Source organism: Dendronephthya gigantea, unplaced genomic scaffold, assembly GCF_004324835.1.
Source record: "Dendronephthya gigantea isolate DGI-Jeju-01 unplaced genomic scaffold, DenGig_1.0 000014F, whole genome shotgun sequence".
Taxonomy (NCBI): domain Eukaryota; kingdom Metazoa; phylum Cnidaria; class Anthozoa; order Malacalcyonacea; family Nephtheidae; genus Dendronephthya; species Dendronephthya gigantea.
Window position 1 is genome coordinate 753909 of NW_021163024.1, and position 17633 is coordinate 771541.

The 17633-nt window shown below is 38.2% G+C and overlaps 1 protein-coding gene across 1 annotated transcript; it reads left to right on the forward strand.

The window, feature by feature from the left end:
• The first annotated feature begins 486 nt into the window (after positions 1 to 486).
• Positions 487 to 9167, forward strand: LOC114519715. Its single transcript, XM_028539885.1, has 4 exons — positions 487 to 534; positions 755 to 1522; positions 2538 to 2763; positions 2929 to 9167. The coding sequence occupies exons 1-4, from the start codon at positions 487 to 489 to the stop codon at positions 9165 to 9167; spliced, it is 7281 nt and encodes a 2426-aa protein (XP_028395686.1).
• The last annotated feature ends 8466 nt before the right edge of the window (positions 9168 to 17633 follow it).

Here is a 17633-nt window from a genome sequence, read left to right on the forward strand (position 1 = left end):
AGACTTTCGTGAATTCTTTAATATTAATTATAAGCCAAATTTCCTCGTTCACTGAGCTCAAATTTCAGTTTCTAATTTTACAGGGGAAGCGAAGCAAATTATTATGGATGAACCTGGCCCAAGTCACGCAAGTTATTGCAATGGTATGAAACTATGTAGCAATATAACCCAGAATTGAAATTGTTAAGTTTAATTCAGAAGATTTGTAAAGGAGAATTATTCCAGCTTTCGTGGTAGCCGTATATAAAAATTTTGGTATTAACAATTATAATTAGAGTCCTAAAATTATTAAAGTGATTATTTGGTTTATGTAATCTAACTTGTAATTTAGCAGGAGTGCCGCGTTCGAGATATGCGACGAATACTTCATACGATCCACTACAGAAGGTAAAATATTTTGAAAAAGTTATTTTTTTCCAATAAATGTTTTACACTCACAGACTGAACGTTTTAACAACTGATTATATAAATATAGGCTTTCGTCATATGCTTGATGCACTGGCAGGTAAAAGAATAAGGAGCAATACTTCAGAGGTATTGACATATTAATAGTTGTCGTGTAAACAGAAGCTTTGTTAACATTTTGCCATATTCATAAAATATGTAATGTCAGAATAATTAGCGGGTGTCCTAGCGGATACTGTCCTCCGCAGAAAGTATCCCCCCCAGACAAGATCCCCGGTCGAAAAAGGTCAACACAAGTCTGATAAAATTATTTCAATTTGGTCTCTTCATCGTTACTTCTATTTTCTAGTTTGGGACTAAGCAGCTCTTGGAGATATCAAAACAAGCATTGAAGAAAGGAGAGATAAATATCGCAGAACAATATGCTGGAAGAGCAATACGAAAAGAGAAATACGAAGATGCATCAAAGGAGAGAAACCCAGAACCTTATTTTCACTTGGCTGAAGTCCTAAAGCAGAAAGCGTCAGACGAAACCGTCCTGTTACCTCAAAGACAAAAATTATTACTGCAGGCTGCGTCGCTGTACAATTTCGTAGGAAATTGTTTTAATAAAAGTGCTGTTGAATCTAAAAGCGAATTTGCGACGAGTCATGAGAATGTTTTACCTGGGAAAATTTTAGAAGTTCAAGAAAGTCTAATCGTAGCCACTCGAGGAGACCGCTTGCGCTGTAGATTTAATCCTGAAAGTAAGAAGATTGCCATAGAACAATTACGAGAGGAGGCTAAGAGAGAACTGAGAGTTATAAATGCCAAATACGATGCTAAAACTGGTAATGAGGAAGATCTTCGGAAATTGTTTATCAAGCAAACCGCGGATGTAAAAGATTTATACAAAAAGATTGCATCAAAACTGAAACAGTTTTTTGCAGAAATCATTCAAGAGTGTTTAGAAGTCTTGGGTGAACTGCCATGCGAATACGAAGTCATTCTACTTGGATCATTATCGAGAGAAGAGATGACACCATATTCTGATCTGGAGTGGGCTATACTAACCAGATCTGATGACGAACAGTCTAAAATATTCTTCCGCAATTTAACCAATCTTGTTCATTTACAGGTAGCTAAAATTCCAAATTTGACATTCAATATCGTATAATTATAATATTTTTATAATTATGTAGTTGACATTTAATGGTTTCAATCCACCTAATAAGGTCTTACAATGCAAAAAAAAATAGAAATACCATGTAAGCTGACATGCACGAAATCTAGCTAATTTCAGTATCAGAAATTAGTGAAAAAATAGTCGTCGTTTGTGTAAAAATTTGCTCTTCATCCACATACATACACTGTAATGGTTTTCGAGTTCTACTGTAAAATACATTGAGTGAAAATATTAAACGCAAAATCGTCGTAACCACAGACTTCGGGCATTGTTTGCCGATTTGTAGATCGATAGAGCGGCCGTTTCGAGACGTCTTTATCACCGATTATTTTAACGTCGACATTTCCGACGATCGAACAAATCAAACCTAATGATTTCGATATTAATGCCGATGAAATTATCAAATGAAACACAAATATTTTGATTCGAATAGTTGGTTAATTTACGTTTAATGTACCGCGTTAACGTTGTTCAAGATATTGCCTCTTGTAACCGCGATATTCATTTTTCTGTACGGTTCGGACAAAATAATCATGAAAAAAATAAATGACAAACAGTTTAACCATGGAAAACCTAGCTATATACATAGTTTGGAGAACAATCAGATGGCAAAATGTAGAGTGAAATACTCAAGGAGTCAATCACCAACATATTGCCACCGAAAGACTGTTCTACTGATCCAGAGGCACTGGTAAGCAAACAGTGGACCAAGGTAACGGCGATTTTAGGTTTTCGATTTATATTTTTACCCAATGTAGCTATTTCATAGCAAACGTTGAATGTACTTTGTATGGATGAGACGAAAATTTTTGATAATGTATATGTTACACACAATTTCTCCTTGTAATAATTCCCTACTTATTATATAATGACGAGCTGATCAGTATACAGTAGGCGTACAATATACGAGTTATGACCATGCGTTCAATAATAATAACAGTTTTCTGTGGTCTTCAACTATTTGCAGGTAATCAACCTTGGAGAAACCATCCTTCCTTGCATGGATATTGAAGTATTAAGAGGAGCATGGTTTTATGATGATGTAACTCCAAAAGGAATTTCCTTCGATGGCCTTCTTGATCAGGCAAGCAAGACTCCTTTGGGTAACACAGACGATTTTGAGCTCATTCACAACCCCACTGAAATGGCAAATTTTCAGAGCAACTTTTGGTACAAGAAGGATCCTTGCCTCGGTAAGTTTCATTTCAATGTGTAGAAAGCAGGTGGTTGTATACCAACACGTCATACTGAACGCCACCACCCTATACAACCCAGACTTCTCGCTTCTGCCGTTGTGAAGAGTAAAAATAGAGATTTGATATTGAAACCTTATTTTTTATATATTATATCATTATTAGGTGAAATCCTTTTGAATGTTGCGCCCCTGGACGAAAGCAGACATGCTTTACTGGATGAATATAAGATGGAGCTCGAGAAGATATTGAGCGAACCATGTGACTTGGATAGCTGTGCTCACGATGGATTAAATACCAGACCGACAAGAGGATCTTGCCGAGGACTGCGCACGCTCCAAGAGGACATATCCAGATATAAACCATTACTACATGGCCTAACTTCAGAATACTGTTTTAAACCAGAGTGCTCGAAAAGGTTGTTAAATTACGATGGGCAATTGTTTGATATCAAGAAAACAATCTATCGTTTAACAGATCGCGTGGTGGTGGCCCTTTCAAATGTTTTCGAAGTAGGAGGAAAAGGATCATTTGAGGCTCTTGACAAGTTGTGTGAGAGGAACGTGATCAGTCCAAGTGCCAAAGATAACGTAGCCAGTGCTGTAGCTATTGCGTTGAAGATGAGGTTGAGTACTTATCTTTCTGCTGGGAAACAAGAAGAGACAATAAAAGGGACAACAGGGAACGCTACATCTGCTTACCATATACCTACAGAAAAAGAACTGTTTCATTTTTTCTATGTGTCCAGTCCACTGTTTGAATCGTTGCTTCGCTTGGGTGACGACGTTAAGAACCGCTCAGAAGATTTAGCACAAACAACGTTCTTCAGTTTCTCTGATACCGTAAAAGGCCACATTCACTGTCGTCTTTTAAATTACAAGGCCGCGTCAGAATGCTATAAGCGTGCACTTGAAAATGACCCGGGGAATAGTGGCATAGAAATGCGACTGCACCAAATTGAGGCTTTGCTAAGCGTTAGCACGGACGGTGGAGATATTTGGGATACTTACTTCACGACGCCTTTCTTAACTACATTTGTCTCTGATGAACGTAATATTAATGTTGTAACTGAAATGAATGAAAAAAATTACGCCAAAATAAAGCGGTGGGGTATAAGTGTCGAAACGATTGCTGATTTAAACAAGCTGGCGGTATTACTCATGTCCCAGAAAACCGGCGAAGCTTACAAATGTCTGCAGCGAGCATTTACAATGGAGCAAACTATTTTTGGCGATAATCCTAACCCACATTCTGCCTTAACTTCGGCATTGCTTGGAAAATTGTCCAGTAGCTGGGGAGAGAGAATCTTCTATTTCGAGCATACGCTTAAACGCCTTCCATTTTCAGAAGAGAAAGAAAATTTAACGGATGCGAGATGTGATATCTACGGCATTTTGGCACAATCCTATATCAACACGAGAAATTTCGAGCAAGCGAAATTATACTCAAAAAAAGGTTTAGATTTGATTAAAACAAGTGCGAAAAGTAAAAACAGATCACACTGCTCATTTTTGAGCTTATTAGCAGGGATTTCGGTAATTGAAGGGAAATTTGAAAATGCATTGGAACACTTAAGAAAAGTTCAAGAAATTTTAAAAAATACCGTAGGAGATGAATGCATCATTGCCAGAACGACGAGGTCTGTTGCACGCATGTATAGTAGTTTGGGTAAAATTGACGAGGCAAAAGAACTACTTCTACGTGGACACGAAGAAGCACAAGACACACACAAAATGAATTACCTGGACGCTCTTGGAAGTTTATGTTGGAAGCAAGGTCTAGCGGAAGAGGCAGAACAACATTATAAGGAAGTGTTAAATCAAATAATCGAACTGGCGTCAGCGAAAAAATTCATCATCGTATCAACCCTCTTAGTTCTCTCCAAGATTGTAAGTGAGAACAAGCCCTCTGAAGCAATCAGCTATCTGGAACAGGCTGCAAAATATCTTTCCGATCTAAATGACAACGACATAAAATTTGTGTTCCTGAAAAAAATCGCTCTGAGGTGGGAAAGTCTGAAAGACTATACCAAAGCTTACATGTACCTGAATAAAGCGCTCAAATTGTGTGGAAAATCAGAGTTAACCTCGGAGATGGAGTTACGACGTGAAATTGGTCTACGCGTTAAACTGGTAGGCTTGCTTAAAAAGGTAAACTCGTTGCCAGGGACTGGGGAGAGTTCAATAACTCATAAACAAATGAAAAATGAACAACGACAGCACTATGAAAAAGCTTGTGATCTATTGCAAAAATATTTAGCGTCAGGCAGTTTAGACTGCAGTGGCATTAATATGCCTATTAATATGTCAGACGAGTTATTTAGTCCTTATTGTTTGTGCAGAAGTGAGGAGGTGGAAACCGAGAGTATTAACGAAGAAATTTGGAGATACATCAACGAGCTTTCCAACGCTTTTGATGAGTTTGAAAACGAGAACTGCATCTCCGTATCGAAAACAAAGGAGTATCAAGAGCGTTTAACTTTTAAACGCTCAAAATTTTCCCGCGATGAGCCAGGGGAGAACACAGAAGTATACTGTACGAGCGCGCACAATAAAAGAATAGAATGTTCTCTTGTATCAGATTACGATAACGCCTGCGTTTTAGCAAGATCTATTCTGTGTGACAGTAATCACAGTTACTTAAAAACGAAAGAAAAATCTTTTCTTTCTTTGGTGGAATCGTTGCCAGAAACGCGCTCCTGTGTCAATTTTTTTATAAAAGAAGCAGAAAACGCTAAAAACAAGAAGGACATTCACCAGATGATTGTTTTCCTTGAACTAGCTTCCAGCCAGGCGTCGGTTATCGAAGATGAGGCAAAAATTTTCAAATTGGTCGGAGAATGTCAACTACACCTGCAAAGTTACAGAATGGCAGAGATCAGTTTTAGGAAAGCAGCAGACATTTTTCGATCAGTAGAATCATCATCTGAACTCGACATTAAAGTTTTTTATATGGAGAGTTTGATTGGTCTGGCCAAGAGTCGCATGCTTTGTAATGATGTGGAAAATGCATTATGCGCATGCGAGGAAGGTTTGCGGATTGAACCTCAACTGACGACATCTATATTTTTAGAGAAGAGAATTGAGTTGCTTTATTTCGATGCAAGATGTTCGTTTCTGCAAATCACGAGTTCTACTCCCAGAACACACCTCGAATGTTTGTCTGAGAAGTTGGATACACTTCATCACCACATACATACTAATTTGGAAAATGACTTTTATGCGTTCAGCGAACAGTTAATTCTTTTTCCAAATATTTTGGTTATGAAAGTATTCATTCTCTTCCGCGTTGCGATATCAGAAGAAGGACGAATGAACGCACGACAGTATGCAAAACATTTTGCTGAAGAACACTTGAACGTGGAGAAGTATGGAAATACCAACGTGTTAAAGAATTCTGAGGTTGAAAATACCAGACGCACGCTTCGTCGTTTCCATTCCTGTTTAGGTCAAATTTTAGTGATTCAGGAAACGGAAAATGCAGAGATTTTTTTAAAAAAGTCTTTACCTGATTTTTTTGTTCCTGTTTTCACTGGCACAATTATACCGTTGGACGAGATCATCCCATTGTTAGATGCAATTACAGCAACCAAGGCCGCCTCATCATCCGCACAAGAACCACACAGCCTGTTCCAGCAAACCCTGGAATTATGTAGGGACGAATACCTGAAGGTAAACGACAATCCAGTTCCACTCCTTAATTTTTTCCGAAATCTGGGTAATCACTATGTTGACGGGGGAGGGACTGAGAAAGCCACTTATGCCTATGAAGCTGGATTAGAGGTCGTCGATCACCTGATCTCAGACGCTGCAGACCAAGTGAACGCTCGGGGTGAAATGATGCTGCACCTTGCCAATATGCACAGAATTCAAGCTTTAGAAAACACAGGAAAAGGCGAAGTGGAAGAAAGTCTCTTGGCAGAAAAATACTACAAGTTTGAAAATGGCAACGGGACTGAAAAGAGTAGTATTCATAAATACATTATGTATGCTAACTTTCTGTGTGACGAAGGGCGCTTTGAAGAAGCCATTGTCGTTCTAAATCAAGCAATTCAAGCAGGCGACAAGCTGTGGTCAACCACCGTCATTTGTTCATTTTCACAACGTGTTCTTTATGGATCAGATGTCAAAAAATACATTGAATCTGACGGTGAACTGCTCACAAAGATGGGAAACTTGGCGTACACATCACTAGTTCGCGCGTATGTTCAACTTGGAAACGGAAGAGAGGCATGCAAAGCGTTAGACACATTGATAACAAATGGCGAAGATTTGCCTCGCAGTGCAATCTACACAACATCCTGTCTTTCACATCTTGTTGCCTTCTGCCAGAAATATTTAATGTCACTTATTGAGGATCCCTCGAAATTATCATTTAACGATTCAGAATTTCCACTGTCATCCGAAAATTTCGCGAAATTGTACCACGAGCTGGGAGAATTCGAACTGGCGCTTAATTTGTGTGAGAGGTTAAAAAAATCTTTGGTTGGCTTTTTTGTTCCTGCTTCCACCGGTACGATTGAACCATTGAACGAGATCATCCCGTTGTTAGATGCAATTACAGCAACCAAGGCCGCCTCATCATCCGAACAAGAATCACACAGCCCGTTCCAGCAAACCCTGGAATTGTGTAGGGACGAATACCTGAAGGTAAACGACAATCCATTTCCACTCCTGTATTTTTTCCGAAATCTGGGTAATCACTATGTTGACGGAGGAGGGACTGAGAAAGCCACTCGTGCTTATGAAGCTGGATTAGAGGTCGTCGATTACCTGATCTCAGACGCTCCAGACCAAGTGAACGCTCGGGGGGAAATGATGCTGCACCTTGCCAATGTCCACAGACTTCAAGCTTTAAAAAACACAGGAAAGGGCGAAATGGAAGAAAATCGCTTGGCAGAGAAATACTACAAGTTTGAAAATGGCAATGGGACAGAAAAGAGTAGTATTCATAAATACATTATGTATGCTAATTTTCTGTGTAACGAAGGGCGCTTTGAAGAAGCCATTGTCGTTCTAAATCAAGCAATTGAAGCAGACGACAAGCTGTGGTCAACAACCGTCATTTGTTCATTTTCACAACGTGTTCTTTATGGATCGGATGTTAAAAAGTACATTGAATCTGACGGTGAACTGCTCACAAAGATGGGAAACTTGGCGTACACATCACTAGTTCGCGCGTATGTTCAACTTGGAAACGGAAGAGAGGCATGCAAAGCGTTAGACATACTGTTAAAAAATGGCGAAGATTTGCCTCGCAGTGCAATCTACACAACATCCTGTCTTTCACATCTTATTGCCTTCTGCCAGAAATATTTAATGTCGCTTATTAAAGATCCCTCGAAATTATCATTCGACGATTCAGAATTTCCACTGTCACGTGGAAATTTTGCGAAATTGTACTACGAGTTGGGTGAATACGAACTGGCGCTTAATTTGTGTGAGGAGTGGTTTACCGTATCACAACCTACTAATGAAACAGAATATCTGAACAAGCTTTCGAGTGTGCGTGTTACAGCAGATGCATTGGTTATGATGGGGAGAGGTGATGAATCTATTTTTTTTTACCGTATGTTTCTTGTGACGCTGGATCAGTGTGAAGGGATTCTTTTTAAATCATTTGATGAACAACATGCTATTATTTCTCAGCTCTCATTTCCGGAATCAAGATACGTTTACCTGGCACTGGGGAGGATGATGCTGAAACACCAAGATAAGATTGATGATGCAATAGCATGCTACGAGCATTGTGTAGGCCTGGATCCCAGTGACGACAGCGATCTAGACTGGATGGGAACTCTGGCGGACCTTTATCAAACCAAAGCTTTCACAAATGGTAAGGAAGATAAGGCGATCTACCAGAAGTGGATGGGCAAAGCTCAAGAGTGTTTCCAGAAACTGATCAACAAAAACATAAAAATGACGTCATTGCTTCTGACCACCTTTGCCTCATTTCTTCTCCGAAATAAACAATTTGCCGAAGCAATTTCCCACTTTGAGGAGCTGCTTGCTGGTGAAACAAACTCTGTGATCTTTTACGCTCAGGTTGACATACCTTTGTCTGGCGTTCACATAGCGAGAGAAATTAGAGAAAGAGGGACTTTTTGTTTAGAAGTGAAGGTCCATATTTACTATCTTATTGCGCTGGCGTATTTTCAATGTGGTAAAATTGAGAAAGCACAAGAATGTGCGCTGGAAATGGAGAAATATATCGAGAATTTTCGGTGTACACCATTATATTACCTCAATGGTCGTTCTTTACTTGCGTATACGTACAAAGAAACTGGAAACGAAAGAAAGGCAATGGAAATATTAAAGAAGGTGTTGGAGATTCAACCAGGTAACATGCCTGTGAAACAGGCGTTAGAAGAATGTGCAACTATTGCAGCAACAACATCAAGTTGAAATTAACGTTAACAGATACGTCACAGAACCGCGACACGTGATCCTTAAAAAACTTTATTATGGTTGAAAAAATCCTCTTTGGGGGAGGGGGGGGGGGGGTGGTGGGGGGTGGACGAGTTGTGCCACGCAAGGGAATTGAAGTGAAGACACATCTCTACCGGCGAAATTTAGGCTTCCAGGATTTGTCCAACCATGGCTACGCTCCTCTTGTCCAGCCTTGGCTACGTTCTTGGTTAGAGTCAGGGGTGAGAGCTTGTTAAACACGAATATTTGTGGAAGAAATTAAGAAAAAAAGAACAAGAGTAGAGAATTTTGTCCCGTTCCGTTCTTTTCAAAAACTGTCAAAAGAGGCTTTAATGCGTCTACATTAAGAAGTCGGCTGAACCTGTTTTTTAAAGTTAGTACTCAAATTAGTCGAATACGCGTGGTTTGAATAGCCAGCAACATTCCATCATTACATTATAATCACATTAATTTTAATGTAATATATCTAGTTAATGTTAGTTATTAAGTTCATAAAAAGATACTGTATGAGTGACTGCTAATCAGTTGAGCGTCCAGAGAAGTGCGAGACAGAACGAACAGTAGATTGGAAATAACTGTGTAGTAGACAAAATCCTACGGGGATCCACAATTAAGGTACTGAAATTTAACTGTTTGCATGTACATTAGTGTTTATGTTTAAGTTTAGTTTGATTCATTGTAAGAAGTAAGAAAATGACTGGAATGCATGTATCTTTATATCTTTTACTTATATAGTTAAACTTAATAATTTTATTATCAATAAAAATTAATGAAATTCCCGTTCGACTTGCGTTAAAGTAGAAATGCCAAACAACGCGTAAATATACGACGGATGTAGCTGTAATGGTAATTAGAGTGATAATTATCACTAATATTCTTAGTACTGCACGAGTAGTATTGCACCGGCATCGCAAAAGAGCGTAGGTTCGATTCCTGCCGGAGGACCTATATATAGTTGACTTATTTTCCCATCAACTGTTCCTGAGTTGAATTTGAAGTGTGTATAATTCCACTTGAAATTAAGACCCTTGAAACCTAGTATTTATGATTTATATATTATTCCCACACTTCGTTTTTGCTCAATTGTATATATCCAGCAACAGAAAATTCAATAAAGAAAGCAGTCACGATAACGAGTTAGCAATGTATTTTCAATGTACAATGTATTTTCCTGTGTTGTAATGTAATTGTTGATGTATTTTGTATGTTCATGTTTGGTTACAATGTAAAAACTTGCATGAAATTTTTATGAGTGGTTGAACTTTACATTTATTTCCGATAACTGCTTTCTAAATATTTTGAACTTTAAGTATTATTTTGAACCTTTGTTGTTTGGTATAAAATAGAAGCTAAGTTTATATCTAGACTACTCTTTACCAAAAGGGGGGGGGGATTCTGCATTTTTCATACAGTGTGCAGGGGGTGTTATGACATTTTGTATTTATAATAAGGGGGGTCCTGGTAATTTTACTTTAAATGTTGTCGCTTCCCCCTCCACGGGCATAAATAATGAATGTTCCGTAACGTTGCGATTCGGTTGCGATCAACCGATAGAAATCGCAGACTACCCCAAGGGAATCCGTGATTGTGGGTTTCAGTTGTTACAAAAATCCGCTGGTTATACAAAGGCTTAGTGAAATAAATGCTAGTGGGATATGTATCAGGTAAGAAGCCTGTTTAATTATTATGGGGGTGTATAATATACAGAGTTTATTTCGTTAACTTCATGGCTGCAGCTTCGGAAGGTGATTCAATCCTTGGCCGTAATAAAAAGATAAAATTCATTGAACAATTAAAATTTATCTCACATCCATCGTCAGGTTTTTTGTACTTGCGTATACACACGCGCATAAAAGTTAAATTAGACGCTATTAAATGATATACTTATGAAATCGACGATTGAATTGATGCATAGGGCTGGTTTCCGTTGATGATTTGTTCTGATTTTTCTGGCATAAAATTAATTATACAACTAGAAAATACATGCATGCAGCAACCCCTCGCTATTTCAAACCAAGTACACAATTTCTTGAGCTAACGTGAACTAAACTTATATTATGAAATGAAACAAATATATCAAATCAAATATATCTCAAATATATTTTACCGAGAATATTATAGCAAATGTTTCGATCATTCAATACAAAAATAATCATTAAGCTAGTGTAAACATTGCCCGTTCAATTTTGTATCTTTGCTGCATTATATAATGGCAGCCATTAAGTAATGGTTTAAAATCGAATTTTCAAACGATTAATTATAAATAGTACAAAATATTCAGAGACAAAGAAAAAACCTCAAACGTTATTTTATTCTGTATAATGCAGTCGACGGCTATAAAAAGTTTTATACTTTAATATTGTGTATTTTCGATATCAAAATTCAAATTACATTTTCAAAAACACTTTTTGAAGTTAAAGCAAAAGAGTAATAGCCTTTCACAGGTTTATGCGTTTGCGTAAAAAGCTGAGAATTACACAAAGATTAAAATTAAACAAATATAAACGGCATGTAAAGCTAAAAATTATACAAATACAGCTCATCCTAAATACCGCGAAACAAATACGAAATAAACAAAGTAAACACGCACCTTTTGAAAACACTTATAAGCTGGCAGATTATGAATTATTTCTCTTACACCCCTTTTTTGCTATATCTGTCATGCTTCGTATATCTTGTTTTTTTCTCGTTGTATTTTGCACAAAGTTTATGAAACGCTTTTACAAAAAGGTTTACAAAATGACAGTTCAATTGCTGACGTTCTCAATGAAAGATCACAAGTCCATGATATGGTTTGATTAACTGAATGTAACACAACTTAACAGTGGTGTACTGTAACTAAAAAGCCCCATACTCATCAAGCCAATTTAGAGATGTAAAAAACATGTGGCACTTGGACAATGTTTCCTGGTGCTTTTGCTAATATCAAGTGGTCGAAAAAGTTGAGTTAAACACCAATGATTAACCTATAATTAGAAAGTTTACAAACCTATTCTATGTTAGGAGTATTAAAATGATTTTCTAATTCTGCAAGAGTATTGAATGCGATACCACATAAAGAGCAGACATATCCAATGTTGGTAAGCTGTGTCTTCAGTTGCAATTCCTCAGAGCAGACATCAATCTGGTGGCTCTGGCCAGACATATCACACTCTTTCTTAATGTGCTGCATCAAGCATTTGCAATCAGGAAGTTATATGTTGCATAAACCTGTTTCAGTAGAGTCCTTTTTAGTACTACCTCTTAATTCCTCAGGTGGACACATGTTTTTTTCCTGGCGAGTCTCACATTCATACTTTCCTGCCTCATGCAACCTGGTTATAGGCGAGGTATACTGCCTGTGGTTGGAAACATCACTTTCAGTTTGCTTTTCTGTAGAATGCTTTCTTTTCTTTCTTTCAAATCCTTTCAATTGTATTTTGACAAACAATGCCTTACTGTTCTGCATAAAATGCGCTGCCATACTGAACGTTCTTGTACAGCATTAAAGAAGGTCACACAGGTCCATTTCCGCACCGTGTACTTGTGAAAAGACAAAGTATGCTAGTCCTTCTAGAGCATTTTCTTTCTTTGCGTATTTTTCTAGCAAACGGTTCCTCTCATTTAAAAGAAAATGGCGATTTTTCGCTCGTACGATATTTATGAAAGATAATAACGTGGACCTTTCCAAATCGCAATCCTTCGTAACAACTAGTGCTTCCACCTACTAATATTCGCATTTCATTTTCATTCCACAGACACAGATACGTATATATATATATATATATATATTATATAATATATTATATATATATATATATATATATATATATATATATATATATATTTATATATTTATATATTTAATGGTTTCATCAAATGGCAGTAGAAAACATCCCAAATTGAAATCAGAATTTTTTTAAAGTAGATGTTGATCGTACTCCCTTTCCTCCGTAGAGATCTGATGTATTAAATTATATTGAAGTATGGGTTAGCAGTTTAACTCAATGACAATGTCGATATATAATTTTTATACACATTAGATCGAAGCCTGCGTTGGAGGCGATGTTAAGGTGGTCTTTGCAGTCAAAATTTTTCTTTAACTTTGGATAACGTTATATTTTATCCTTCCTATATTACCGAGCAGGTAATTCTGAGCAAAAAAGAGTTGTACGAGTGTGCAGTAACCATAGTTACGAACAACAGACATACCCAATGATGGAAGATATTAGATACAAGACTATTGTAAACATGTGCGATAGAAATGGTTTTATTTAGTTGTAAATATTTTGGCACAATAGATGTATCTTTGAGTATAGAATAAAGCTTCCGAATTGAACAAGTTACAGTTGCATATTATTAATTTCGAGAGGCTTCGAGCAAGTTTCAAACTTCTTGTGAGAGTTGTAGTTGGTTCCAGAGCCAACTAACTGGCCAGTTTTACTAAAATTTTGATGTCATTTTGATTTCAATCTTTGCAGTGATTATAAATACTCAATGTTCTGGGAATTGAACCCCGAGGCCAGTGAATTTTAAAGTATTTGACCTATTTACCTTCGAATTTGACCTATTTACCTTCGTGTAATAGAACAACGTTATTAACGCAAATTAAACGAGTTGAGGCAGAATAACCTAATTAATAATGTAATAAATAATAAATAGTTTAAACCATGCATGAAATCGTAAGAATGCCAGGACAAGTGAAAACCATTCTCTTCTCGGCTCATGCAGAGATGGTGGTTGCTTCGTTTGGCCCCACAATCATGGACACTGTTTTTTTAAGGAGGGAAACCGGAGTACCCGGAGAAAAACCCTCCACCGAAATCGAAATGCCAAAGTTCCGAAACCTATAAGGACCCCCCTAAAAGTAGCCACAAAAAGTTTAAATGTTTTATTATTTTAGAGTAATTAGATATCTATTTACAAACTACAGCCTAAAAAAAGAATAACAAATGATCATATATGAAAAAAAATCGCCGCAGTATTGATTGTTGGAAACGCCATATTTGAAGGTTGAAATGGGAATTAGCGCGCGCAATGTACGTCGTGTCAAATAAACCCAGATGTGGATTCTCAATCATACCCTTAACCTAACTTAACCTATGGTGCATCCTATATCGCACCCTGGTGATCCTCCACAAACTGGGTTGCCATTCCCCTATATATGATTGTTCAAAAGTAAGTCAAACTCCCATCCAACCTTCGCAGAACCAACATTTTAGCCTTAAAATGCCGTTCTTCATTTAGTGCGTCGCATACTTTCGACGAATTTTCATTCCAACGTTAACACAATCGTATGTTCCCGCAGAATTACGATTCGGTGAAGTATTCAAGTACCAAGTATCGACATCACCATCTCATTTCATTTCTTTCTTCGCTGTATTTGCGAGCGCCGCATCAACGGTCTGAATGAATCCGGTCATGCACGAATGTCGTTGTCGGCCGAAACAGATTACGAATTTGTGACAGCTGTTTTACTCGTCTCGTCAGTAGTTCCTAAGTCAGACCGTGCGAACTCCACTTACTCCGGCTGAGATTTAAAGCTAAAAATCTTCATCCGAAAGTGCGCAGCGTGCAGCTAATGACACTCCGCTCCATATTGAGAACACTACAGAGCAGGTGCTCCAGCGCGAAAAATCATTACAGCTTGGTACTTGGCGCCACAACAATTTTTCAAATGGAAAAATGCTGCTAACGGCGCTTATAACGTGTATTCCAGAAGACAGCTTTCAGTTTAGATTCTAAGTGAAAAATATCTTGGAGCACAACGTTAACCGAACGCGCGCACAACGATAACGCTCGTCTGACTGAAGATCAAGAACAATCATGCAAGTTTGATGTTTGCAAACCAGTTTAAGACGAATTATATTTCAGCTGTGCTTGGTCTTCCTCAGACGTTCCTGGTGGTTTGAAAGACTGCGCGCGATGCCTTAAAAAAGTCGTCGTCGATTGCCGAGTTGGAATCTGAATCCGCCAACTCTTTTTGCGCGGCCGAAATTTTTTCAAAATCCTTTACGCCAGACATAGTCGAGGTATCATGCATGCAACTAACTCAAACCTCGCACGTGCGAACGAGGAACCATATGCAGCTTTAACCATTAGACCTCAACTTTTGAGAAACCATGCACCAAGCTTTAACTGATTTTACGATAGTCAAGTGTTTACACACGAGGGACATTTTTTGGAAAAAACAACACGGAAACAAACTTGGGAACAAACTGTGAAATCAAAATTCAACATGCAAGGCCAAGAGGTGGGGACGGTAACCAAGTGTGTAAAATACATTTGACTAAAACCACCAGGAGATCTCGAACCCGGATTCAACAATAGCCTATTTGATGAATTCAAAACTTAACTGGAAGTCCTGGATTCGAGATTGAAAAACAGTAGCTATAGTAACTATAGTATGAACCTGAGAGTAGTTATCATCTTCATCTGCCATCTCTTTGACGTCGTCTCACAGGAAGTCGTCGTATCGGTGGTGGTCGCTCGGTCGTCGCATTTGTCCTCGGTCGTCGCCGTCGAAACTCGGTCGTCGGTTGTCTTCATTTGTCTTATCTTTACAATCCGATGAACGCTTGAAGTCAACGCGTAGATAAATCGTGTACAATTCGTTATTCAGAATTTTCGTTCAGTCGCTTTCAGAACTTCAATTCACGTAGTTCAACTTCAGTTCGGGTTTCAGCATATGCCATAGCATCCAGGTTTTAGTACATGATACGTGAACGTCGACAACAGTCTCTCTGGCGTAGAAAGATCGTCTAAATCCAGTTTTGCGCGGTTTTTCGCTCGGCCAGTTAACATCTTCAGAATGTTCAGTTTTAGCCAACAGAAGCACATTTGACCTCATTTCATCCAATATCTTCACTTCACTCTTCACATGTTCCATGATCTCATTTAATTTTCATTTCATCATTACTTGATACTTCATGTTAAGATCGGATGTAAAGACAATCATAGTTCGCACGCAAATGCATATTTTGACCTACATTTTTTATCGAAAATGCTTATTTCATATTAATCAGGATTGTTAAATGAATTTTTTAGGCACAAATTTTCCCGCATATAGTCAGAGCACTACCCAAAATCCTACACTTAGTTTCTCATTTTAATAAGCGATTTAATGCAAGCTTCATATATCACGAACACTTGCGTGTTTTTTCATTTTAAACCGATGCTGACTAAAGCATTGTATACTGTAAACCCCTTGCAAAGATCATCGTTGATGCGGATAGTTTTACCTATAGTGGATGCTTCAACGCAGAAATACAAATGAGGGGCCTCTTTCATCCGTATTTCGTCATTGTTAGAAGCAGCCAGTTAAATCCAACTGGTTGGAAGCTTATACTGTAAGTTCGAAAATTGAAACTCAAGGAAGGTTGACAGAATATTACGCAATAGTCGAGGCATCATCACATCGCATGCTTCATGAATAATGTTGGTATCAAATGCCAAACAAGAAGCGAAAATGTTCCCGTTAGAAACGACTCGCGTGTTAAATTTTTATCCTAACTCGTATGACAGTTCAGAAATAAATTCGAAAGCATATATCAAGGTCTGGAAAAATGCATAACATTACCGTGAGCATATAGAAAGGCCTGAAAACAAGTGTGAAATTTGACCATGAGGCATATAGTTTAGTCTTATAGCGGGTCTTAAACATGACCGTGATCATATAGCAAAGGTCTGGGAACGAGTGCAAATGCCAATCAAAAGGACATCTCGAAAGACTCAAACAGGTAAGACTTCAATTTGGCGAGTTTCTGTAAATCATTCAATCAGAGTACACAGTAGACCTTCCGCTCAAATAACAAATACTTTCGAGGTTTTTGATGTGCTCTTGAAGTGCGAGCCTTCGGAAACACTCCAGTGATTTCGCAGTTCAGTCGCTTGCACCGAAACACGCTCCGGACGCTCGGTTGCGTTGCCGACTCTCCCCAAATATCAGTCGGGCAGGCGGCCTCCCGAAAGATGTACATGAAAGGCGGCGCTTCCCCCCACATGCACACAACTGACACTCGGGGAAAATCAACATCACAGTCGGACATTCAAAGCATGTTCCACTGCAGGCGACTGAACTGTGAAGTCACTGGAGTGTTCACAAAGATTCCTACTTCAAGAGCACAACCGAAACCTCGGAAGTATTTAGAATTTGCACAAAAGGACAACAATGCACAAAAATGAAATAATCTCCATGCCCTCACCCGAGTGAAGTCCTACTTGCTATCATCAATTTCCTTGACCCTAAAACTGGCAGATGCAATTTTTCAGTAAAAACTTTTTCACATTTGCGGGCAGTTAGCGATTGCCTCTAGTCACCTTTCTTAGTTCTTTTCTTTCGAGGATAGCGAACGTTTCTTTCTAAAAATTGAGAAAAGGAGGCTTGATGAGTGAAGAAATTTGAAACAACAGTTTGAAATCAACTCAATATGGAAGAATGCCAGTGTGTCTGGAAATTTGTGA

Coding starts and splice junctions, on each gene's coding strand:
- LOC114519715 (XM_028539885.1), top strand. CDS start 487: ATGCTTGATGCACTGGCAGGTAAAAGAATAAGGAGCAATACTTCAGAG. Junction 535..754: donor TAAGGAGCAATACTTCAGAG/GTATTGACATAT, acceptor TCTATTTTCTAG/TTTGGGACTAAGCAGCTCTT. Junction 1,523..2,537: donor CCAATCTTGTTCATTTACAG/GTAGCTAAAATT, acceptor AACTATTTGCAG/GTAATCAACCTTGGAGAAAC.